This window comes from Pipistrellus hanaki (assembly GCF_964339955.1).
Source record: "Pipistrellus hanaki genome assembly, chromosome: 10".
NCBI lineage: Eukaryota > Metazoa > Chordata > Mammalia > Chiroptera > Vespertilionidae > Pipistrellus > Pipistrellus hanaki.
Window position 1 is genome coordinate 24,890,241 of NC_140512.1, and position 26,927 is coordinate 24,917,167.

The following is a 26,927-nucleotide window of genomic DNA, read 5'->3' on the forward strand; positions in this document are numbered from 1 at the left end:
TTTACTAGGGGTAATTGTAGAAGTAGATATATAAAATACTTGGTTGAGAATGTTTTAAATATCTTGATAAACAATTATTACCCAGCTGTTTTCTCAGAAAGCATTTAATATTGTATATTCCCATTTATAGATTATGGGAGTACGTACTCATATCACACTTCTCTTTCAAATTTTTCCCAGCTGGTCTCAGAACCCACTCTGTCTTACAAACCTGAGGATCATTTTATCTCCTAGTCTACTCTCCGATAGACACACACTCCCAAGGGGAGGAGGTCTATATTTGGACTCTGGGAGATTCTTTTAAATGAATTCATTTGGGGAGAATAGACATCTTTACAATGTTGAGCCTTTCTTTTTTTTAAATATCTTTTTATTGATTTCAGAGAGAGAAAGGGAGAGGAAGAGAGAGGAAACATCAATGATGAGAGAGAATCACTAATTGGCTGCCTCCTGCACACCCCTTACTGGATATTGAGCCCACAACCTGAGCATGTGCCCTTGACTGGAATAGAACCCAGGACCTTTCAGTCCCCAAGTGAACACTCTGTCCATTGAGCCAAACCGGATAGAGCACAATGTTGAACCTTTCCATCTAAGAGGATAGCATATCACTATTTAAGAATTATTCTTATCAAACATCTGTGGGGCACCATCATTTCTAAATGAGAAAACAGAAGGCCAGAGGTCAGTGAATAAACTAACCGATGAGAATTAAAATGAAAAACAAATTTTACCCAGAGCTCACATCACTAAATATGAGTCTTTTCCTACAGGGAAAAAAAAAAAAAAAAAAAAAAAAAAAAAAGTTACAGGTTGTCATGGCTGTAGTTTACCACTACCTTTGGGTGTTCCTTATTCTAGATCAGCGGTTCCCAACATGGGCACGCACAGGGGGGCAATTTTATTTTTAAGGGGGGCAATTCAAGAATGAGTTAGTAATAGTGAGTTTTTTGCATTTCTTATGGTTCTAGGGGCCTCATAAACAGTACCGTATTTTCCGGCGTATAAGACGACCCCCTAATTTTACAGTTAAAACATAGGTTTAGGCCTCTATTCGCTGTATAAGACTACCCCCACTTCCGAGGCAACACCAGTTCTTTTTTTAATAGACCACCTCTCTGACTCTGGCCAATCTGAGCAGGCTTTTTACTAGAACACAATGTACATGTTCTGTACCCGAAGCTACACTGTGTTCTAGTAAAAAGCCTGCTCAGATTGGCCAGAGTCAGAGAGGTGGTCTATTAAAAAAAGAACTGGTGTTGCCTCAGAAGTGGGGGGTAGTCTTATACAGCGAATAGAGGCCTAAACCTATGTTTTAACTGTAAAATTAGGGGGTCGTCTTATACACCGGAAAATATGGTATGTAAGTGTATATTGTGGCATATTTATGCATTTCAGTTCTCTATTATATGTTTTGAAACTTTATTTGCTATTTTATCATATCACTTCATATTATTATTTTTTAACAATTTCTTAGAGATTTCTTCCTTAGTACATCAACTGTCCTTTCATTCTTTTATTTTTCTCTTTCATGGATGCCATGTTCCTTGGAAGCTTATTTAAACCAAGTTATTGGCCTTTTAGACCATTGAAATAGGAGTTCACTTTTTGAATAATAAGAATTATTTGTCACAGGGATGGGGGGGGGGCATCAGAATTTTAGAGATGCTTAGGTGGGACATGGCCAAAAAGAAGATTGGAAACCACTGTTCTAGATCATCCTATAACCCAAGGCAGAATTATAGACTATCAAGTATATCACACTATATATCTAAACTCAATTAACCTAGGTGACTAATTAAATTACAGAACCCAGATATCTCCTGGTAAAAAATGCAAATGTGTGTGTTTGTGTGTGTGTGTGCGTGTGTGTGTGTGTGTGTGTGTGTGAGCAACTAAAGTAACACAGGCCAAATTCACCACGCCTTCTTGTTGACTATCTGTATGTAATACTTATTTTCTAGAAACTACATATCTCTGCCCAGTATGACCATACTGGATATAAAAAACTCCAAATTCAGTCAAAAGTATCCAACAAGAAGCAAAAACATAACCCTTGTTTCCATAAAATATATATATATATATAACTAGAAGAAAGTCATAAAATGCTGACCTTGGAAAAGACTTTATAGCTTATCTTCTTTTCCAAGAGAAAGCAAGTTACCCAAGACCACACAGCCAGTCAATCTCGAGAAAATTACATAACTGGATATTCTGACTCTGGTGAATGCCTGTCCCACCACACTCTGGTACATACATATCCCATTGAACATTACCTCTCTATCAATTTACTCCTCCCTCCAAACTAAGGTAAAAGTAGAGCTTTTCTTCTGAATAATTAAAACTAGACTCTATGCTTTTTAAGTTGTAAATTACTGCTGACTTTGTTAAAATATTTTAAAACCATTAAGCCTCTATCATTAAATAACTTTAATAAATTAAAAAATCTCATTTTAAAACAAAACCAAATTTGAGCACAATTCTCCAAAAAGCCTCAACCTTCTTAAAATGTGCATGTTGGACATGTATCACATTATCTAAGGAGCGAATTAATTTGCTAAATAAAATGGTCAATTGGAAAATTTTGCCAAATAGTGTAGGAATAAAGGTATACATTTCTGGCAGGCCAGCCTAGGAGAGAGAAAAAGCAGCAGCTGGTACAAAGAGAAACCTTAAACAAACATGTTCTCCTGTTGTGTTTACTTAAATAAGCCAGTCTACCAAAACATAAAATCAAGACCTACGCATGTATCTGCTTCCATATGCTCTTGGTATTTCTCAGTGCAGTCCCTAAGAAAGCACTAAGAAAAAAATGCCTTTCCAGAGTCACTGAACATGTAAAAGCAAAGGGAAAAGAGGGGAGGGCTATGATTCCACGAATGCAGAGATCAGATTTGGATGTTATTGACCTGTGGTCATCGATGAGGTAAACTGGGGAGCCAGGACATGAATCCATTGTAACCAATTGTCTGCTTTAATGTGGTTAGGATCTGATCTGCTGCCAGGCTTAATCTGTGGAGCACTCACTAAGGACATGTTTGCTGCTATTTTACACCAGAAAAGAATAAGCTTTCTTACTCAGAGTTTTATTTTAATGTTTGAAGTTAAACAACATGACATTCTTTAAAAATTATTTAAACCAAGTATACAAAGTTGAAAAAAAATCAAGGCGGTCACTAAGAAATTCACTTAGCGGCTACTTTCAGGGCATTGCCAAAGGTGATGTTTCCAAGCTAAAAAAATAATTTGAGTAATAGTCACAGATGCATACTTTTAACACTAGTTTTCACCACACATGTTTTCTTCATTTGAAAGCATTATAGTTTGCCCTGGCCAGTGGGCCTCCCATGGCTTTGTCCCATGCACTGAAAGGTTGTCAGTTTGATCCCCAGTCCAGGCACATGCCAGGGTTGTGGGCTCAATTCCCAGCAGCTCTCTAAAACTTAATTAAAAATAAAATAAAATAAAGCATTGTATTGTGCCTTGATGCTAGAAGAGTAATAAGCCCACAAAAAACAAATATATGCTATTCCACAATCCAATTTACAATTCTCCCTTGTTGTGCTAAGAACTTAGAGCTAGTGGGTTCATGTGCTGACAACTACAGTCATTAATAACAATCAATATTTTAACAGTTTTGAAATAGAATCCATTATAGTCACAAGCTGTTTTATGAGGATACATCTTAATGGCCTATATTCCAACTAAAACCTGATGCTGGAAAAAGAAGCAACTGTTTAGCAAGAACCGGACAGCAGAAATTTGCTGAAAATATTTTATTGGGCCCTAGCCGGTTTTGCTTAGTGGATAGAGCGCCGGCCTAAGATTGAAGGGTCCCGGGTTCAATTCCAGTCAAGGGCACATGCCTGCATTGTGGGCTCAATATCCAGTTGGGGGGCATGCAGGATGCAGCAATCAATGATTCTCTCTCAGCATTGATGTTTCTCTCCCTTTCTCCCTCTTCCTTCCTCTCTGAAATCCATAAAAAGAAAAAGATTTCATTGGATCATACACCTAGATATATAAATATGAGTCAATTTCTATAATGCTTTTCTTAGTGCAACAACAACAAAACTTCATATAATAGACTGACAAATTTCAGAGGGAAGGTTGGGGTGGAGGGTGTGATTAACAGGGAATTTATATGCATATATGTACAGCCCATGGATAAGACAATAGAGTAGTGAGACTTCGGGCGGGGGTGGGGGGGGGTTCGGGGGGGTGGAGAGGGTCAATGGGGAAGAAACACAAACAAACAAATGGGACATATGTAATACTTTCAACAATAAAGATAAATTTTTAAAAAAACAATAAAGAACTCAATTTCCCTCTGCAATAAGGTGGTATACTATGGGGTCAGATGTTGGCCTGTGTTTGGAACTAGGCTGTGCTGCCATCTGGATTAGACCCAGGGATCTGATACAGGTATTTCAGTAGAAGTTTTCCTAGAGAAGGTACTTCAATTTATCTCTTCTTCTTCACAAGGTAGACAGAGTTTGCATCTACTAGCTCCCTTGTCTTAAACATGAGCGTAAATGAGAAGTCTAAAAAAAAAAGTCTGACCTCATGTTCGCATCAACTAATAAGAAACCACCTAACTCATATTATATTTCTTTTCAAAAAGGCAGTTCACTTGAAGATCCAATTCAGCAAGTATTCATTTTATATCAGCAAGTCCACCTCCTGGCCCAAACACTCCAAAGTGACTTAGGTTTAGTAACTAACAATTGTACCTAAATACGACCGAGCAGAAAAATTGTAAATGTTATTAGAATAAAAATTCAATAAGGTATAGGTCCTCCCCACAAATTCATCCACTGAAGTCTGAGCCCAAGGTATCTAAAAATGTGACCTTATTTGGAGATAGAATATCTACAGAAGTAATCAAGTTAAAATGAGGTCATTAGTATGGGCTGAAATCCAATAACTAGAGTCCTAATAAAAAGGGAAAATCTGGACAGAGAGAAAGATTGGGGTGTCGAACTCAATCAGAGAAGGGGCCAAAATCTAAAATCCAGCCTAAATCGCGGGCCGAATGGTTTACTGAACAGTCATAAACTGACAATGTCATAAACTGACAGCGGAGTGCAGTGATGACAGCGTGGTGCGGGCCACATTGCAAGGCCTGGCGGGCTGGATTTGGCCCGCGGGCCTTGTGTTTGACACATGTGACATAGAGGAAAGACAGATGTGAAGAGACACAGGGAGAAGATGGCCATCTACCAGAAAGAGAGAGGCGTGGAATAGGTCATTCCCTAAAAGGAACCAACCCTCCTAATACCTTGATTTTGGATTTTCAGCCTCCAAAACTGTAAGGTAATAAATACCTACCTATTCTTTAATTCTTTTTTGTGTGTTAATCCTCAGAAGAGTATATTTTTTCCCCAATGATTTTTAGAGAGAAACACAGATGTGAGAGAGACACATCGATTGGTTGCCTCCAAGACTTAACCTGATGGGGATGAGGGATCAAGCCTTCTACTTGAGGTTCATGCCCTTGACCTGAATGGATCCCATAACCCTTAGAGTGAGGGACGACACTCTAACCACTGAGCAAAACCAGCCAGGGCCCTACCTATTCTTTAGACCACCCAGTTTGTGGTACTTTGTTATGGCAGCCCTAGAAAACTATTACAAAAACATAGCCCCAAACTAGAAAGAAGGAACAGTCATATGATATGCATAAAAAGGCAGCACTTGATTTTAAAAAATCCCAAATTAAGTATGATAGAACACTCTACATGTGTCTTGAGAAATTATTAAACAGGGTATCATAAATGGAAAATAAAACCAGTTACTAATCGTAGTACAAAATCTGTACTTGGAAGGAAGCTTAAAGCCCTCTTTTCAGCATTACTAGTAACTATTTGCACTTCCCCATCAGCTACTGCCACTTTTCTCTTCTCCCCTTCTCAGCAAAGCTCCTCACAATTGCCTGTTCTCACTGCGCCTGCCTCCTCTCTGCCTGTCCTCTCCTGAGCCCACTCTAATCCAGTTTTTCCTTTACCACTCCATAGAAAGGGCTCTTGTCAAGATCGATGATGACCTCCACATCACAAAAACCAACCATCAGTACTCAACATTCCTCTCACTAGAGCTAAATGAACAACAGATTCAGTCCTTCACTCTCTTCTCCTTCAACACTGTCTTCATTTTGCCTCTGGGGCACCATTCTCCTCTACTTGCTCTAACTCTTCTGATCTTCTGATGTGTCTCAATGCTGATCCTCGACCTCTTCTCTCTCTGTCTAAAATTACTCCCTAGGAAGACTTAGTACAGCCTATTATCTCTTTCAAAAATCTATAAAAATATACTTTATATATAAACTATAAAGTCATAGGCAAAAGAAGGTTTAGAGTTGTGAGCACACTAAACAGAGTTTGTTCTGATAGTATTATTTATTCTTGTATTATATATTTTCCCATATGAACAACTGTAAGTCTACTTTTGCCCACCCCTATATATAGAGCATCCATTTGCTCCAACCCTAAAATTTTAATCTAAGCTTCCCTAATGTATCACCTACATTATTAGTACCGTAATTACCTAACTCACGATAACCATGTCTCCAGAATCTATTTTCCACATAGCAGCCAGACTGATCTTTTTACATGTGAATCAGTAAAGATAAAACTTTTTATCTTTACTGTGCTGAAAACTACTCAGGGCTCTCATCTCAATCAGAAGAAAAGTCAAAATCTTGAACATAATCTAAAAGATACCATGTGATCTGTCACACCCCATCCACCTGTGACCTTTGCAACTTCGATCATATCCCGCTCATTTATTCCACTCCAGACACAGTGGGTCACTCTTCTTTAAACATGCCAAGTGTATGCTCATCTCCAGATCTTTGCACTTGCTTTCCATGTGCCTGGAAGTCCTGTCCCCGGATGGGCTAGATCCCTCTCTTCAGTCAGGCACTGCTCAAATGCCGAGGCATCAAAAGCCCTCTCCTGCCTCTCAGAAAGACACCTCCTCTGGCCCCTCACCTCCCGTATTTTTCTTCTTAGATATACCACCACCTGTCATGTACTTATATAACGTCTAAGTCCATGTATAAACTCCATAAGAGCAGTACCTCTTCTCTTTTTGTTCACTGTTGTATTCCTACAAACACAAAAGAGGAGCTGAATAAATATTTGTTGAAACAATAAACATCACATGACCTGGCACAGAGTAGGTGTGAAATAAGGGACACTTTAAAAATAACCATGAGACAAGTGATTCTTACCCTGGCTACACACTGGAATCTGTTTCTTGGGCCCTGTCCTCAGAGATTCCTAAATTATTGCCCAGTGATTCTAATGTGCAGCCAGAGTGATAACCACTACATTAGACTGTAATGGGCTGCTTAAAGAAAAAGATTTTTTTTTTCATCTTTGTACCTCTGGCACAGTGGTTGGCAACATGATGAATAATGTTGATCAAATGAATGAATCATGAGAAGCGGCCATTTAGTCATTGCTTGTATAGTGCTATTAATGAGCTAACCAGTTTATAAAGCAAGTCTTATCCTTTGCTGCACATCTTTAAAGGTTACAGTTCTTCATTATTCTGAGGCAAGATCCTCCTCACCGTAATGCCCACTCCCTGGCGCAGGTCTGCTGTCTGAAATACGCCTGAGGTGCATTTTCTAAAGACAGGCTTTTGTACACTTAAAAACAAGGGTAACAAGCCCTTTCTTTGGGCCTCTTCTCTAGTGAGGACAAATCAAAGCGACTGTAGGAAGGAAGCTTTTGCCCCAACCTCATTCTGCCTGGGCAGGGAGTATCTCAGCCACAAATAAGAACACTGAGTCCAGATCTTGAATGATAGAGGTCAGCTCTCCTGGGGAGAGAGAGGAAATGGCTTTTCACATTGTCCATGCGCAGTGTATAAGGATGAAAGAGTGTGATAATCTCTGAAATTTTAAAATTGTGGTTAGATTGCTGAATAAGAAATAGGGGTGAAATGGAAGGGAGTGAGGGCCATAAAGGAAAAAACTAAAAAAGGTTTCGTTGAGACCACATATTAAAGGACCTTGTATATCTTGTTAAAATGATTTATTTTATGTCTGACTGGAGCCACGTGGCATTTAGAAACAAGAAGGAAGAGGACGGATGATAACAAATCAACCACTAACAGCCAACAAAAATAAAAACACAAAGAAAAACTTCTTTAAATGAAGAGGAAGATAATGTCTTTGGTTTGGGAAGTATTTAATTTGAAGTAGTCCAGAACATTCTACTAGAGGTGTCTTTCAATAAGTTGTAAATGTGTTTTTGGAACTTAATGGAGTACCAGACATTGGAGGTTAGATTTAAGCGTCATTAAAACAAATGATTGTTGTAAATAAAACAAGCAATCAGATGAAAAATGTTAACAATAGTATGCCAGAATGGGGTTGCAGGTGATTTCTGTCTTTATTACTTGTTCAAATTGTTTATAATAAACATATATCATTTCTGTTTACATAAATATAAGAATTAATAAATAAAAATACAGCTAAGAGTCAAAGATGACATGTACAGTGCAAAGAAAAAACTACTAGAAAAAATTTAGGATGACCTATATTTACAAAGCAGTAACAGGTCAAAATAAGCCAAAGGAAAATGGTGTGGAGTGGGGGGGAAATGAAAAGGGACCCCAAATCAAATTTATAGTAAAATCCGTTTAACTTTTGGTCGAGAATATGTTTGTATATTTTCAGAAAACAACTCCGAGACCATGTGGATTCCTGCAACAGAGAGGAACTGACAGGAGTGCTCCAGCCGTAAAGACAGAAGAGAAAAAGCCAGAGATGAAAGACGCTGATGATGCCTTGCCATACCAGCAGACAGCAGCTGTGTGTCGCTGAAGGATGCCCAAGACCAAACCAGGGATGGTCGGACCTGCATCACCACCATTTGTCCACCAATCAGATCTGAAATACTACGGCTGACATGTACACATATGGAACTGTTTGACATTGAAATTGGGATTCAAAAGAACTGTTGGCCCAGAAAGGAACTCACTACAGACTAATTTATTTGCCTCTCAGCATAACCATTATGGCTTGTCTCAGTTCCAGTCCTTATAAGGGAATTCCTTGTATCACATGACCTAATGCATCTAGGGGAAATAATGAACAACCTAAACTGATGAACAGAAACAGACCCGGAGACAGAGAAGCAGCGATCAGACTGTCAAACCTCAGAGGGAAGGTAGGGGAGGGCAAGGGGGAGAGACCAACCAAAGGACTTGTGTGCATGCATATAAGCCTAACAAGTGGTCATGAACAACGGGGGGAGGAGGGGTAATACTTGGGGAGGGATTTGGGATGGGAATGAGGGGATGAGGACAATTATGTGATACCATAATCAATAAAGAAATGTTTTTAAAAAGAAAGAAAATCATTTGGGCAAAAATAAAAAGTATCCCAAGTCAATTTTATAGAAAAGATTCCTTTATTAACTTTTGGTCGAGAATATGTTTGTGTATTTATAGAAAACTACTCTAAGACTATGGGGATTCCTGCAACAGAGAGGAGTTGTCAGGTCTGCTCCAACCACAAAGACAAGAGGAGAAACAGTCCAGAGATGGAAGACGCTGATGATGCCTGGCCATGCTAGCAGTCAGCAGCTGTGCGTTGCTTCAGGTTGCCCAGGACCAAACCAGAGAGGGTCGGACCTGCATTGCCACCAACTATCATCCAGATATCATTGCTGACATGTACACATAAGGAACTACTTGACATTGAAATTGGGTTTCAGAACTGTTGGACACTGAAATTGGGATTCAAACATTTTTTGTTATTATATGTTTATTTCTAGTCTGCAGTTGCAAGATTTTTTAAAGAAAAGACATGGGGGGAAATGGTTATAGAGATAAAGAACCATTGAACAGACTATCAAACTACAGCGGGAAGGCAGGGGAGGTAGCGGGATGCTGTAACAGATCAATCGAAGGACTTGTATGCATGCATATAAACATAACCAATGGATACAAGACACGGGGGGCGGGGAGGGGGACAGGTGAAGGCATATGTGGGGGTGGGAGGCTGAGGGGAGGTCAAGAGGGGAAAAAGGGAGACATATGTACTACTATTTGTAATGCTTCAAACAATAACAAAATTAAATAAAATTAAATTAAAAGAAGTAACTAAAGAGTAGCCAGCTGAAGAAATAAGGATATAAGATTGAGTGATACCAGATTGCAGTATCTCAGAAAGCAACAGAGGAACAGCCTAGAAGCAGGGTTAAACGCTGCAGGAAAATTAAAGAAAGCACTGGCAATTAGGAGATGATGATTAACCATAAAAAGAGATTTAGAAAAATGATTGGGATTGAAGCCAGACTACAGTGAGTTGAAAAGAGAGTAGGAAATTAAGAAATAAAGGTAAAAATTCTGGTTTTGAAGAGAAAATCAGGAAGAGAGAAAAAAAAGACCAGGTTAAGGTCTACCTTTATTTGTCCATATCAGAGAATGTAGAACTCAAAGCTATGAATTCAAGAGTGTCACAAGAGTCTTCCTGTCCTGTCAAAGTCATTACCTACTGCTGCAGAAGAAATGAAACTAAATGAGACATGTCAGCCAGTCTCCCAATCAGAGTTCCTATCAGCACCTTTTGTCTTTCTGAAGGAAAATAAACACATAAAGGTCCCCCAAATCTGCAGAACCACTATTAGTCAAAAAGCATTCTTTTGCAAACATGTTAGTCAACCAAATTCCCACCACTTCCCACAAAAAAATATATATATAACTAAACCTAGCAATCTTGCTGAATTTATAGAAATATAATTTCAACTAATAATTAATGTATTTAATCCTCATTCCAAATGAGCACAAAGACTGCTCTCATTCTCCAGAGAATACACAAAAGTTGTTCCCACAACAAGCATATCTAACTAACTGAATGATTAGCTCTTCAAAAATTAAGACTTATCTGAAATAGCACTAAACACTGAGTGAAACAGAAAACTAAATTCTCTCTCAGAACATCTCAGAATGCCATGAGTCCCTTTACATTTACTTTTTAGGCCGCTGTTGCCGAACTTCATAAACAGCCTATTTGGAGCACTCACTAATGAGATCTTGATATTCCTAGATTACATTATCATATTGGAGCTTAAGAATATCAAGTACACTATGATTAGAACCACATAATGTTAAAAATAGAGAAGCATATGTGGAAGAGCCATACAATGGAATGCTACTCAGAAATAAAAAGGAACAAACTAATGATTATACCACAGTATAAATCAATCCCAAAATCATTATGCTAAGTGAGAAAAGCCAAGCCAGAAAAAAAAAGAAAAAAAAAAGTGCATGGCATGATTCCATTCCATTTCTATAAAATTCTAGAAAATACACATGAATCTGCAGTGACAGAAAACAGATCAGTGGCTGCCTAGGGACAGGGTGGAGGAAGGGTTGGATGACAATGGAAAGCAAGAAACTTTTGGGGATATTGGGAAGGACTTTCTTGATTACAGTGATTGTTTCATGGTTGTATACAATATGCTAAAATTAACCAAACTGTATACCTCAAATATATGCAGTTTAGTGCACTTCAATTAATCCTCAATGAAGTTTTAAAAATTGAGGCAGTAGTTTAACTTTCCATAAAATATCTGAGTAACACTTCAAAGCAGTATCATTTATATATGAGTGAGGGGAATAATAATAATTGATTGTTCTTTAATGTTCATATCTAAAACAGAACAATGCCTAGTTTACACAATTGTGATAGAAACCTTTAAAGAAAGAGGGATAAGGATGAAAACAAAAACACTAAAGTAACTGTGGTAAAATGAAAGGACTATGGTCCATCGATTTTTATTCTGAATTGTCTTAAGTATACCTTACTGTTTTTTCAACAAGAGTCTGGTCTTTTATATTTGAAGTTTTTGGGGTTTTTGGGTTTTTTTAATTTTATAGGCTTCTGGTTTAAGATGTCATCAGACTAACACCCCTCACATCTGCTTTCCTCTTCATGTCCATCCATCCTTTCTCCCCAGATTTGTACAGGTAAAGACAAAGGCAGAACATGCCCTGGGTTCAGTGTCTGTCATGAGCTGCTCACCATAGAAGAACCACAGAATTCTAAAACTAATTTTTATTCTCAAAAAAAATTTTTTTCCCTCCTAATCAAGATCTAGCAAATAGAATGAGATCCCCCCCAGCTGATCAGCATAGCATGGGGAGAACATCTGCCAGACAACAGGAACTGGATTAGGGATTCTGCATGGATACCGCGTCCTCGAGGGAAAGGGACCAATGATCATGCCACCCACGTATTTGTGTGTGGATAAAGCAGAGCGGTACAGGGAGGTCTCCTTGTAATTTATGTGGAACACGAGCATCAACCTTGAGGAGGTTTAGGTTTCTGAAACACACAAGAAAGGGATTACTGCCTTAAAAAAAAAAGAATAATTTAAAAATGATTGATGGAAGAAGAAAAAATTGTAAGTAGCTGCTGGGTAAACTTAATAAGATTTAATTCACAGCCTTTTAGAAGGCATTGTAGAGAGTTTAAGTATAGACCAGTTCTATGCAGGCACAGTGGGAGGCAGTGGGGTTCGGGTTCAGTGAAAAGCAAGATCGCTGGCGGCTGTGGTTGCGTGTTGACCCATGAACCAGAAGGTCACTGTTTGATTCTAGGTCAGGGCACTTGACTGGGTTGTGGGCTTCATTCCCAGTAGGAAGCGTGTGGGAAGCAGACAATCAGTGATTCTCTCTCGTTGATGTTTCTATCTCTCCCTCTCCTTTCCTCTCTTTGAAATCAATAAAAACATATTAAATTTTTTAATTTAATTTAAATTAAAAAGAAAATGAGGTCTCTTGAGAGAAATATATCCCAGCCTATCGCTCACTGCTTTGTCATCTTTTGCCAAGTTATTAATTGCCTTAGAGCTTCAGTTTCCTTATGTCTAAAAGTAGAGGAATGGATTACTATTAACATAAGTAAAGTGTTTTATGGATTTAATGACACAATAAATGCTATTTGTTATCAAGAAAATTAAGGAATTAATAGACTGCTCTGGAATAGACTAGATATATAATTAATTTCCAAAAGCAATGGCATTTCAACATAACAATTAAAAGGTAAAATAGTAGGGGGGAACTGTCACAGAAAATAGTAACAAAAATATACTTAGAAATACAAAGACTGTACAAGTGAGGAATACAGAATGCCTCAACCACTAAAGCAGACTATGTCTTCAAATGTGAAGATGATACTATAAAGATGATATTGTTCCAAATAAATAAGAGATTTAACAGAATCCCAAGAGGCAATTTCTATAAGATTTTTTTTATGGAAAACTAAATGAAGTAAGAACAGCTGAGAAATCTTTGACAGAAAGAAAAGTATCATGTAAAATCATATTATAAATCTGTATGCAATTTTGATACAAAAAAATCTATAGTTTAGAAAGTAGCCCAAAAAAAAATCAAATCAATATTTGTGTGTACATGTAACATGCTATGTATTATATATAAAACAATGAATTATATATATACTTATTATATACCTGCATAGATGGTATAGAAAACAAATCAGTGGAGAAGGAATAAATTATGGAGTGTTCAAAATACTGTTTTTGAAAACTGGTTTTTCAGGAAATATAGTCAGATGCTTACCTTACCTCAAGCACTGAATAAAATTATAGATTAATCAAAATGTAGAAATTCACAGCATCTTGTTAAATGCCAAAAAAGTAGATTACCAAACTGTACATAAAGAATGTTCTCATTTTGTAAACATACATGTATGCTCATAATGAAATATATGCAAAGATATTTGATATATGTAATTGAGACAGTATAGTCTGATGGTTAAGAGTGTGGACACTGGGGCAGCAGCTTAAGTTAATTAAGCATGCTCAGTAGAGTTTGAAGGATGAGTGAGTTAATGCATGAAATGCCTTAAAATTAGACCTGGCTATTGTTCTTTTTATTTACTGCTCCTATTACGAATGCTAAGGTGTTAAGAGTGCTGTGCTTATTTGGTGGGATTAAGGTTGTTCTTACTGCTTCATTTTTCAGAATGCACATCTACTGCTTTTCATTTTAAAAAGGTCAAAAAAAATGACACCATAAAAAAATTAGAACAAATGATGTTGATATGTATCTGCTCTTTAGAAAGAGAGGCACTTCCCTAGAATACCACAATCAGTTCTGTTTAAGCATCTACTGTTATTTTGGTTCAAGTTATTTCCTAGTATGCATTATTGATATGCCCAAGAATTATTCAATAGATGTATGTGTCAAACTTACATTTCAAATAGCCAATTCTCTCCAGTCTCATTTCAGGATGCTAGATTAAACACCAAAGGGATTATTTTACGTTTACACAGTAGAAATCTTAAAATATAGTGCTGATGATAATAAATTAAGATCGTGTCCCAAGATTAAAACAAGATAAAGATTTATCTTCTCACCTGTTACAGTAGGAATGTATACATGTATACACCCTAGTAATATAGACACTGTGCAGTAAGCCAGAATTTATGGTGCTCCACACATGTGACCCAGGCCAGCAGAAACCCTGCAACTTTCAGAGTTCAAAGAAGCAGCACATGGCTCTACACATATAAAATACCTTTGTGGATGAAATAAATTCTACAGTCTGCTATTTCCCACAATCGTAATCTTGTTCTCTAAATGAGCGTTATGCCAATGTCTCTTATCTATGACTTCACTTGATGGATTTGGAGCTCACTATCATGGTCCTCTTAAGTCTTCTCTGATCAGTCTTCAATTATTTGGACATACTTTTCAAATAATTCATCTTCCTAATTCACACCACAAGCCAACATCTCCCTATTTCAATGCCCCTCTTCAAATATTGCACCTACGTTGAATTAATGACCCAAGTTTAATGTCTACCTTCCATGAGCCAAGTACTCGGCTCATATTAATAGAGCCTCAGGCGCCATCTCACCCCCTCATTGCTTTCAGCAGCCACATGATATCTGTGGCTTCAAAAGTACTTTTAAGCAAGATGTCCTCACCCTGCGCTTACACATCTAAATTTCAAAATCAAAAAGGACAGCCTACATTTAAAACAATTATGTTTCCCATTATTGTAGCCTTTGAACGTCATTTGAAGTTCAATTCTGCTATTCAACTCATTAGGCATCTTGCCCAGCTTCCTGACTTGACAAAATCTGGTTAAGCTTTCTCAAAACCAAAGCACTGATTACAACAGTAACAGGATAGAGATGAGACATACACTGCTGTACCTTGTCCACAGAGATGTCACATCTCAGATGTCTTATCACACATCAGGAAACACATGTCTGTATCATACTCCAGAATGACTGGTAACCTGTCCCCTCAACTCTCAGCCAGTTTCTGTCCTGTCACTCTCCTGGCTGTGCCCTTTTCGTTTTATTCTCAATCGCCTCCTCCTCTGCTTGCCTCTTTTTTTTTTTCTTTTTTTTTTCTTTTTAATATATTTTATTGATTTTTAACAGAGAGGAAGAGAGAGAGATAGAGAGCCAGAAACGTCGATGAGAGAGAAATATCGGCCAGCTGCCTCCTGCACACCCCCTACCGGGGATGTGCCCGCAACCAATGTACATGCCCTTGACCGGAATCGAACCTGGGACCTTTCAGTCTGCAGACTGACGCTCTACCACTGAGCCAAACCAGCTTCGGCTCTGCTTGCTTCTTAAATGCTGGCATTTCCCTCAGCCCTCTCCTCCAGCCACTTCTCTCCCTATGTGCTCAGAGCCTAAGTGACTACAACACCAATGGCTTCAATTATCTCTTATGTGCTCATGGCTCTCAAGTTGTCTCGTGCGTCCTCATATGCCCAACTGTCTCCGGGAGAGCACTGTTTGGATTTCCCTCGGGCACTATAAACTCAGGATGCCAATAATGAACTCATCCTCTTTCTTCCAGCCGCCTCCTCCTCCTAAAGTTTCAATCTCAATGAAAGTCAGAGCATCTACCCAGTAGTGGAGAGCAAAAAACCCAGAAGTCATGACAGACTGAAATGTATCACTCAGCTGTCAAATCCATCTCCTAACCTCCCCACCATTCAGTCATTTGCTTAGCTCGTTCTTTTTCTCCTAACTAATCTTCCTGTCTCAAATACGATGCCCCTTTTATCTTCCTCTACTCACAAACAGAACAATCTTTCTAATCTGGTATCAATGGCTGCTCCTAGAGTCCCTCAGTCTCTGCCTTCTCTATAATCTAGTCATCTCTGCTACTTCCACCCACATGCCTTCACTATAGCCCTTCAAAGTGATGTGGTTTAATTCCTCTGTGCAGATATACAACCTATTTTCTTTGACTGATATATGCTGGCCTCTGTGCATCTTTAAAGCACTTCTAGAAATCTTCCAAAACTCAACTCAACTAGCACCTTCTTTCAGACCAGGGCTCATTAGTCTGATTTAGCTGCCCTTTCTCCGTGCTTCTATAGCATCACTCCATCATAGCATGTAACCCATCTGTGCTATAATCATAGATTTATGTATTATTCATTTTCCTCTGAGGGAAACACATGATATGAACTCATTAAATGCTAGGTGAACAAATAAACACATGAATGGTCACAGAAGATGTAAGAGAGAATTAAGTAGGACTGTCTTGAAATTTCAAAAAACACGTTCTTAGAACAAGGACTGTCAATCCAAGCCCAAGAATTCTTGCCCACTTTGCGATTACTTCAGTATTTCTCTCGGTTGAATACATGAAAGATTTCATATATTGTAGGAATTTAATCGACCAAGAATCCGTTTTTAAAAATTAAGATATTTTCTTATTTTGATATGTTAAGGAAAGTAATGCCATATAAATTATTCTGACCTAAATAACTAATTGTTTTCTCTAGGTATTATATTATCTCAAACATGTAAATGGGGGTGGGGGGGCCGTGGAGGGAACCTTAGGGAAATATATTTTGATGTATATATGTTATCTGTACTATGGAAAGAGCTCATATACGTAAAGAAAACAGTAAGTGAAAACACCTAAACAGAAAATGTCATGAAAAGTGCAAACAAAAAGCTAAGTAACATAAAAATATGGACCCTCTGTAGTAATTCGAGAACTGTAAATTACAGCAGGGAGATAGCATTTTCCACCACCAAACAGGTAACAGTTTATAAATTGTAATTTTCAGTGTTGGGCAGGAGATATGAAAGTTTAGATAAATTTAGAGCTCTCCACGGATATTTATTTAAAGCCAAGAGACTGAATGGCATCACCCAGAGTGTGAGGATGGTAGAAAAGATAAGAAGGACAACCATTAAGGCCTGGAACGCCCCTGTGGAAAGAAGTCAGGGCGATGAGTAAGAATTGGCAAAGACTGATCTAGAAGAAAATCCATGACAGCGCGGTGTGCTGGAAGACAAGTAAAAGTTCCTGTGGTGACCGAGCAATCAACTGGATCCAGAGTTTCTAATAAAGCAGGTAAAGATGAGGGATGACAGGTGGATTTAACCTAGAAAAGAGCATCTTCATTGAAATGGTGAAGTACATGGCTCATCACTACACACGCATACATTCAAACGATGCCATATTCTATAATACATGATATAATAAAATATCTTATAAATGTTACAAAAATATTTATAAAGGAGTGTTCATGACATTGGGAAATGCTTACAAGAGAGGAGAGGTTACAACTTCTACATACACTATGAGTTCCCTTTTGGTTTTTAAAAAGGAAACATATACATATAGGTAGAAAATGTGCTAAAACATCAATTCTGGATACTGCTCAGTGGAAGAATGAAAGTTGGCCTTTTTTTTATACTTTTCTTTATTTTCTAACATTTTCATAATGCACAACTTCCATAATTAGAAAACAATACTCCAAAAAAATACCTTTATAAGTAAACGAACTTCCCTATTCATTTCCCAGTCCTTTCACACTTCAACCCATACCCTCGGAAACACTGTCCTTACCTTACACAAGAATAATAACCGACAACTGGCATAGCATTGGAATTTACAAAACCATTTTCAAACGCATTAGCTTGATCCTCACGGCAACTCTAATGTGGATGAGGCAGGAGTGACTATCTCCTTTGACAGACCTAGAAGTTGATCTACTCAGAGTCACACAAACCAGTACCAGGGCTCAGGTTTAAGAAAGTCCTCTGATTCCTTTCGATGCTACTTCTACTATAACGAGAAGAGGCTCTGCAGTTGGAACAAAATGTAAACCACACTCCTTCCTCCCCCATAAGTAACAAACATCAGAAAACATTAACCAAGAGGGCTTATGCTCTCATTAGTACCACGTTTTTGCCGTGTTACCATTACCTCTTAACATTAGCATGTCTTTCTATTCTATTGTCTGTCTCGGGGAGAGGCACTTAATTTCCATGGCTGCTGCTTCTTAGGCTGGAAGCTCCTAGGAAGGCATGGCAACATCCTCTGCATCCTCTCCTGGCCCCTGCTTCTTGCCAAGTAGCTGGTGTACTTGATAATTAAGTGCTTGCTGGTACACTTCATGGTGAGGAGAGGAGCTTCTACTCCATTTGATTTTAGAGGTTTCTAGGATGCCCTGCAGAAGCAGGGAGTAAGCAAGAGTCACAGTTGGAGAAATTTTAGCAATGAAACAGGTCCCTGGATGTCCACAACTAAACTGTATTCCTCACATTATACCTAAAGCAGAGGTTCTCTAACTTCCTCCTTGGAGAGCTGGATGTAACAGAGATCGCTGGGCCTCAACCCTAGGTCTCTGACTTAGTAGGGTACATGTGTGGCCCAAAAACTTGCATTTCTAACCAGTTCCTAGGTGATGATGACACTGTTAGTCCTATGATCACACTGTGGGAACCACTGGCCTAGAGTAAAGAGCCTATGGAAGTGACGCCTTGAGTAATTGAAATGGTGTCTTGAACTACAGCGCTATAAACTGAGTTGAGAATAAATTTCAATAGAGTCTGATCACTGGGTTTTTATTTCAGAGTCTTAAATCTGGTACAACTGAGAGAAAATGTCAATTAGGATTAAATGCATTATAAAGATCAATTCCTTTTTATAATTGAAAAAGGGGAAGCCATCTACTCTTTTCTACAGTATTTTCAGGGCAGTAATTAGTGCTCCCAGAGAAGAAGAAGACCTATATCTTACTCATTTTTAACATTTTGTTTAATGTGCCTGAAATAAAAAGATCTTTAATCACTTCTGCTGAATAAGATTATGACATTCCTGCCCTCAGTGAGCAGATCATATACTTCGTATGTACCTGCTCAGAGTCTCCGGTTAGGCATATGACACCTTTGGGTCACTTAGATCATGGAGCCCCTCGGAATGGATGCAGGTGTGTGCCAGGGTGGCTGGCTGGACACACGGAGCATGGGATGGATTCTAACTCTCACATGCCTTCACCGCAGGGCTTTCTTGTACAGGGTGCAATCCTCCCATCTGCACAACGGTGGTCGTGAGTGTGCAGAACATTTGTCAGACAGCAAGAGTAAGCAATGTGCCGAAACTGGTTTGGCTCTGTGGATAGAGTGTCGGCCTATGGACTGAAAGGTCCCAGGTTCGATTCCGGTCAAGGGCATGTACCTTGGTTGTGGGCACATCCCCAGTAGGGGGTGTGCAGGAGGCAGCTGATTGATGTTTCTCTCACATCGATGTTTCTTACTCTCTATCCCTCTCTCTTCCTCTCGTTAAAAAATCAATAAAAATATATTTTTTTAAATAAAAAGAGTAAGCAATGTGCTGTGACTGAACTCCAGAGAAAAGAAGAAAAATCACTGGTCTTTAGTAACTCAGTTAGGATTAAGGGAGGGCACAGCAATTGATAGAGGCCGAGAGGCTTCCTCTGTCTGAGATTGTCTATCACCACCACTTATGACCTTTATCTAACAAACTTCACCTCATTCTTTGGGTCTTCGCTTAAACATCTTTTCCTCAGGATCCCCACCCCCACCCAAACCTGTAAGAGACAAGCTATACACTCCCACTGCACAGTCATTTTGCATCCCAGCACTTACGGTAAATGCAATGACATGATATACGGTGTTGTTTTGATTCTGCCCCCATGAGATTACTACATGTTTTGTTCATCGTTTTACTGCTACTACCTGGTAGACAATAGATATGAGCTTTATATTGAAATATTACATGTGACTTAGGTTAAGAAAGGCAAAGGGGGAGGGGGGGGTTACTCATGGTTTCTTCAGGTGGAAGCAAAAGGTAACCAAAATTTGACTGGTGTTTTCTGACGATAAAGAATTATTATAAGATCCAAGACACTGCTGAAGAATTCACTATGCCAGGAAAACGTGCCACTCTGTACTGTGCTCTGCTATTTCCATCCGTGTGCTAAAATATGACACTTCACGGTTCTGTCAACTCTTGGTTTTACATGGTAAATATTGATGGTGTGAATACTTGCTCACATTTGCCTAAAACATGAGAAATTATTCTGAGCAAAAGAACCTGAAATGGAAAATTCACATCCACAGGCATGGCAAGCAAAATTCATTCTAACTCCTTGAAAAACAGAGGAGGAGTCCCACCTCTTTCAGCAGCAGTGTGGCTTCGGAATTTCTGACACCCTTCCCCACAGCCCAGGACCTTACAGGCTTCCTGCAGAGGCGCTCTTTCTCAGCTGTTCCTATCCAAGTCTGAAACAGGCAGTAAGGCCAGGTACAGGTTCTCTGATTTATGTGGACGTGGAAGACACAATTTCTTACCAAATCTAAGAAGGCCACATAATGAAATGCTAGTCTATCACCACTGCCTCACCTCCTAGTCAATACACCCATCTCCAACACTCCACAGGAACCGCTCTGGCACGGAGCACTAGCGACCTAACCGTCGAGTTCAATCTTCCCTTTTCAGTCTCCATCTTATTTGAATTTCTTTGAGCAACTGAAACCACAACCACCCCTTTCTTCTTCAAAGGTTTTTCTCCCTTTCCTCCTAACTTTGTACTGTCCCATTTCTCTGATCCTAGCTATGACTTTCATGTCTTTGTGGATGCCTCCATTTCTGCTCCCTCAACCCTGTAAAGTTGGTAAAACCCAAGTCCTAGCTTTCATCCTCTTTGTTCTCATTTCCTGAATGATCTCATCCAATCCAGCAGTTTCAGCCCTGTCTTTCATTCAAGCGCTTCCCATTCTCCACACCATCCCAGACCATGCCCCTGAGCAATAGGGAACAGAGACCTGATTGCCTACTGAACCAAAGTCAAAGGTCTAAAAGTCACCCTCTCCAGAACCAAGCTCCTTATCTCCTCTCCCTCACATTCCTCCTCAGGAGGTGAGAGGCACCATTCTCTCTTATCAAGCCAGAACCTTTAAACCTCTCAGCCTCTCAAGCTCCACATCCACTGTCAATTCTATCTAACATCTTGCCCTCTTTTCCATCTTCATTGCTATTCCTCAATTGAATCTGTCATTCTTTAGCTGACCTACTGCAATTGTCCCTAACAACTGTATTTCCCACACCTCTAATGTGGCCTCCATATTATTGCCAAACTAAAGCATGTTTTATTACCTCTGACTTTTAAATCCTTCCATTGCTCCATATCACCTAGCAAAGGAAGACCCATTTCTTTGAATAATATACGGTCCCTTATATTCAGGCTTCTGCCTTCCTCTCAGGCTCATCTCTCATTAGTTCCTCACAGCACATTATACTCCAGTTATAACCAGTTATAACAATGTGGTTTTGTGTTTCTGCCCTTTTTCAATGTGCTCTACACCAGAAATGCCTTCCCTTATCCCACACTCACATCTGACCCTTGTCTGCTTGGCAAATTCCTACTCATCTTTCAAGGGTCTTTTCGGATCCTCCCCACTATATTTGACTGCCCATTTCTTCTCTCGTGACATCCAATCACTTCATTATAATTACTTGCTTATATATCTGTCTCTTCCTTACCCAACTAAATTCTATATTTTTAATTTGTAATTTCATGCCATCTGACATTTTGCCTGGTCCATAGTCGAAGCTCAATAGTTTATGGAATAAACATTGTTGCCAAAAAGTCATCACTCACTCAAGATTCAGAGAGACCAATAGAATCGCATTATATAGTACTTTACAGCAATGACCTAAGAATCACGCTATTTTGTGATTTCATTTTCCCAATTTAAATGGTGCACGCATAGTCCACTTAGTTCTGTTCTTTCTACTCTCAAGCACTCTTATCTTCTAACACCTTCCTCCAACTCTGAATCATCTGCTGGCCTTTATCTTTTGCTTCTCAGGCAGCCCTATTAAGTCCTATTACTCAGAGTTAAAAATTCCATTCTATTCCATTCTTGGACCAGCCTGTCTCTGACCCTCGGAAGTCTCACTGGACCCTTCCTGAAATACCAGTCGGTATCTAAGTCCACTCATCTAGCAATAATCAACTACTGAATTTATATCGATTTTTTTCCTTTAACTTATATTAATCTTATCCCATCCTCACAATAAAGACAAGCAGGTCAGTCTTTATTGCTATCATTTTACAAGTGGAAAACAGATAATGAGAAACCCTGATGATGATACCCATCCTTTCTAAGTTCTCCCATTTAAAAAAGAAAATAAAAAAGCCTGTAAATATTAATTCTGGACTTCCTGCCGGGCAGCCCTCGCATTATTGTTTGCTTTAAACATGACCTACCGAAGTCACATCCTATTACTGTCCTTCCACTGCTGACTTGACTTTAATTTCTCCCCCCAATGATAGCCTTCCTGTGTATGCTGGTGCTTCCACCCAGCTGATTTGATGCAACTGAGCATTCCAAAGTCATCATTTTTCTCCCCTTTTCAATTCCCTAACCCAATGACTTTAACAAAGGAAGCTGTATTTTATGAGTTTTACCCCAGAGTCCAATCCTCTACTAAAATCTAGGTGAAATTTTTATCCCTAAACCAGTTATCTTTTTGAAAGGCATTTTTTCCTGAACTGGGGCAATCATAACTAGATTCCTCCCAGGCCAATTTTCTGTGCTTCTCATCCTTTTCCTTTCATTGCTTGCCTCTAAAAGCAGGCAAGTAAAACGAGAGTCTACATAATGTAGTTAACCATGACTACTTTTCTAAAAGCACTGGTAAGTGAGAGGAGGAGACAAACTGCCGGGAGGAAATGAGGTTTTAGAATTCCCTGCAGATTTCTCCATATTCCACTTCAACGGGCCCTCATGTTGGTTTTAGTTCCCGGCCTCAAGCACCCTCACTTTAATGGCTCTCACTAACCCTCCCCCACACCACATACATGGTGCTGTCCCTTACACGTGGCATCCACCTCCTTTTCTGTTACTAAAGAGCGGAAAGGGATATACAAGCAGGAGTGGATGCAAAATAGTTATTTTGACTGTCTCTGTTCGCAGGAGACTGGCCCACATGTCCATAGCCACGTCTCCCTACCCATAAGCACAAGCCCAGAGTGTGAAACACACCTGCCCTTCCCACATCCCTCTTTTTAAAAAATGTCAAAGAAACAATGATCAATTCTGTAAGTTAGTTCAGCTGGGTAGACTAAATGCTAAGAAGCAGATTCAGTGCCATCTGCTTCCAAAGGAACCTCTAACAGCCAATCCTCTCACAGCTGTCCGTCAGTCACCGGGAAGAATATAATGGGTCTGTGCATCCCCGTTTATAAAAACACAACCAGCACCAGCAGGCTCAGTGGGATCCTCCTATTTCTTTTATTCCCATTTTCAGAGGGAACGTCGAACTTGAGACCCCAACGGATTAAGTCACATGCAATTTCTAACTGGACACAACCTTCCTGAACTTTGGTCATCGCCCTGGCTCTCACGACAATATTTCATTTTTTTTTTACATGTGCATGTGTAAAACGTGCCTAACGTGACAGGATTAGCCTAATTGGGGTGACCAATAGCATCACCCTGCTGGCTGACGTCCACCTATCTCAAGTAGCTGAGAATTAATGTTACAAGAAGCTTAGTAACTTTGCACTACAGAAAAGAGATACGTCCTGCATGCTGGGACTGAGGGCTGAAGGCAGGGTTTCAGCTCTGTCCTAGAGCAACTGTTCCATCTGAGACTGTTAAGCAGCAGCCTTCTCTATTCCTTATTCCCAGGTAATAGGTAAAGTTGAAAAAAATACAGATTAGACAACCAGTCATACTAATAAACTCAGAAATTAAACACAGCTGTTTGTGGAGATTTTTGCCCTGATTGCCCCGATTTCAACACGACTGTGTGCTTGGACACATGCCTCTGATCTCTTCTTCATTTCCATCTGTCCTGGGACTTGTTGTAGGAGAGAGGAAGATGAAATCTAGGGGTGATGGATGACGTCTCGCAAGCAGATATTCTCTAAGTTAAGCCTGGGTAAAACTCAAAAGTGACAGCATCATACACAAAGAAACAGGGTCTACTGAAACAGGGTCTCCCCAGAGGTACTATTATTAAGCTAAGCTATTTTTGCTACATAAATGAAGATAACCCATCACCCGGTTCCTAGCAATCTTTCTAAAAACAGTATCCACTCCTCATATCCTCCCCGACGTAATCACTCAAAGTAGGTCAGAAATGTTGCTTCCTTCCCCTTATTGATTTTCATTAAGAGGGTGCACTTTCTGCAACAGGAAAGGGAGAGATAAACACCCAATACAGGGACCAATGACTACCCCTGTCAGTTTTTGGCCCGCCTGGTCCAGTTACGCTAAAGGCAAAGGATTTTCTCATCACCCATAATTTATTCTTCTTGGCTGTATCTCAGCAATAACCTCAAGCAATGAAATACATAGGGGCCATGATGCAGCCAAGTGATGGGGGCATATGCTTTCCGTCTGTCCTAATTTTCTAGATCACCAGCCCGCCTCTCTCCTAACTACACACTCCTTTTTTTTAATTCCTAATTCATATCCATGTTTTGCCAGGAGGATGCCACACACTGGCTTAGCAAATCCCAGGGCCTTAAAGGAAAGCTGAGTGCAGGGGAGTGGGGAGAAAAGGCTTGTAGAGACCAGGGAGGGGATGGGAGAGGAGAGAAAGAGAGAAGAGAGGAGGGGGGAGCAGGGGAGGGGCGGAACACCCTCCCTGGGTTGGCAGTGTCTGGCTCCCTGGAAAAGCTGTGAAGAGATGGGTCTCCAGACACCCCCGGCGGCGCTGCCCCGGTCCCCTCTCCCTCGGCCCCGGGTCCTCACGCCTGACACTCCAAAGAGGGCGCCGCGAAGTCCTTCGGAGCCCGGGGAACACCGGGGCGCGCACGGGAGAGCATCCCCCCAAAGACACCTGAGCCACACCGCCTCCCGCGGCCGCTGCCAGGCGGCAACTTCATCCCCGGGAGGAGAGAGGCCGGCGGAGCGCAGTAAACAGCACCCCCCGCACCCGCCACCCCCAATCTCCTCCCCCTCTCCATCCCCCGCCAACTCCAGGTGGAGGACCAGGTGCGCTCACCTCCTGGCAGGGCGGCGGCGGGCGGCCGGCGGGGGGCAGGTCCCCGGCCCAGGCCGCCTGGCAGCCGGCGAGCACCCAGCAGCAGAGCCAGGCGGGGCGCCAGGGCGGCGGGAGCCCGCGGCGCGGAGCCCCCGGCGGCCGCCCCCGGCCCCTCCCGCGCGTCGGCCCCGGGCTGCGGGGCAGCATCTCCTCCGGCGGCGGCGGCGGCGGCGGGCCGCAGGGCAGGCGGCTCCCGGGAGGGGCGCTCGGGTCCGGGGCTCCTGGGCTGCGCGCTCCGCTCGCTCCCGGCGCGTCCGCCGCTGACAGCTCGGCTGCGCTGGGTCCGGGCGGCGGGCGCCCGGCTCCCGTCACGCCGGAGGGAGGGGCCGCGGGCGCGGGGGCGGCGCGGGGCGGGGCGGGGCGCGGGCGCCGGGAGCAGGTGCGCGGGCGGGGCTGCGGGGCTTCGAGGCCCCGAGATCGGAGCCTCGGGGACGGAGATCGGAGCCTCGGGACGGAGATCGGAGCCTCGGGACGCTGGAGAGAAGGAGCGCTGCCGGCCGGGGTCCCCAGTAATGTCTCTGGTCCCCCTGTCCCCGAGGCCCGCCAAGGCGGGGGCGCTCCGGGGATGCGCCCGAGTGAAACCCAGGACATCCAGACCTTGCTTTCCCGCGGCGGGTCTTTAAAATCTCTGCTTCCCGCATCTCACACCAACACACACACACACACATCCCCTCCGTGGAAATGCAAACTAGCCAGCGTGAGATCGAGTTAGGGTTGGGGTGACATGGCGAGGAAGAAAGGGGAACGAGATCCAGATGCAGCTCGCGGCTCCGTTTGCTCACCTCCTCGGTGAGAATCATAACAATACCTCGCCCGTGACGTTGTGGGGAGGATTGCACACACAGAGGATGGCACATGCTGTGTGCACATGGATGTGCATGCAGTGCTTGGAGGGTTTGCCTGGCTGGCAAGCAGGAGACGCGCAGGGGTGGGCGGTAGTAGTTGCTGGATGGGGATCACAAGTGTAACGCAAGCTCTTTTGTTTCTGGAGGAAGCAGTCCCACCGTCTGTACGATGGCTGTGGTTTGCCTTCATTTTTTTTTTCTTTTTCATTCAAAAATACACTGGACTGGGTGGTAGGCATCAAGTTGTAAACAAAATGGACATAATGCCCTGTCAGTGTAGTGGATCTCAAGGGACCCTTGTTAGTCTAAAATTCTGTGAATGGCTGGTTATCCTGTTGTTCAAAAGAGTGTGATAATTATCTGCAGAAATCTACCTGACACCTGTAATTGACCTGGCTCTGGCTCCTCCGGTGTGGCTCCGTGGTTGAGCGTGGACCTAGGAACCAGGAGGTCACTGTTGGATTCTTAACCTATCAATGATTCTCTCTCATCACTGATGTTTCCATCTTTCTCTCCCTCTCCCTTTCTCTCTCAAAGCAATGAGTATTTTTTTTTTAATAAGTTGAATTTCTGTGTGGCACTGTTTCTATGTCCTTTTAATTAGCATTTCCTCATGAAACATGAGTTTAACTTTCTTGTGTGTGTTCTGATTAGATCATTAACACACTGTCATTGTAAATATTTTGGAAAATATTCAAGACTATCAGGAAGCATATAAAAATTTTTGAT

General features: G+C 41.1%; 1 protein-coding gene across 3 annotated transcripts in view; it reads right to left on the reverse strand.

The window, feature by feature from the left end:
* ELAPOR2 (endosome-lysosome associated apoptosis and autophagy regulator family member 2) overlaps positions 1-25,691 on the reverse strand; it is a 135,166-nt gene extending 109,475 nt beyond the window's left edge. Inside the window, exon 1 of one of the 3 annotated variants that reach the window (XR_014796182.1) lies at positions 25,315-25,690. Coding sequence is in view for 2 of the 3 variants with exons in the window: in XM_084897363.1 (XP_084753489.1) it covers positions 25,315-25,500 (186 nt within the window). In the remaining variant the exon portion in view is untranslated. Of the gene's footprint in view, positions 1-25,314 lie in introns of all 3 variants that reach the window. The other 2 variants (XM_084897363.1, XM_084897364.1) reach the window with 2 other exon arrangements.
* Between the last annotated feature and the right edge of the window lie 1,236 nt (positions 25,692-26,927).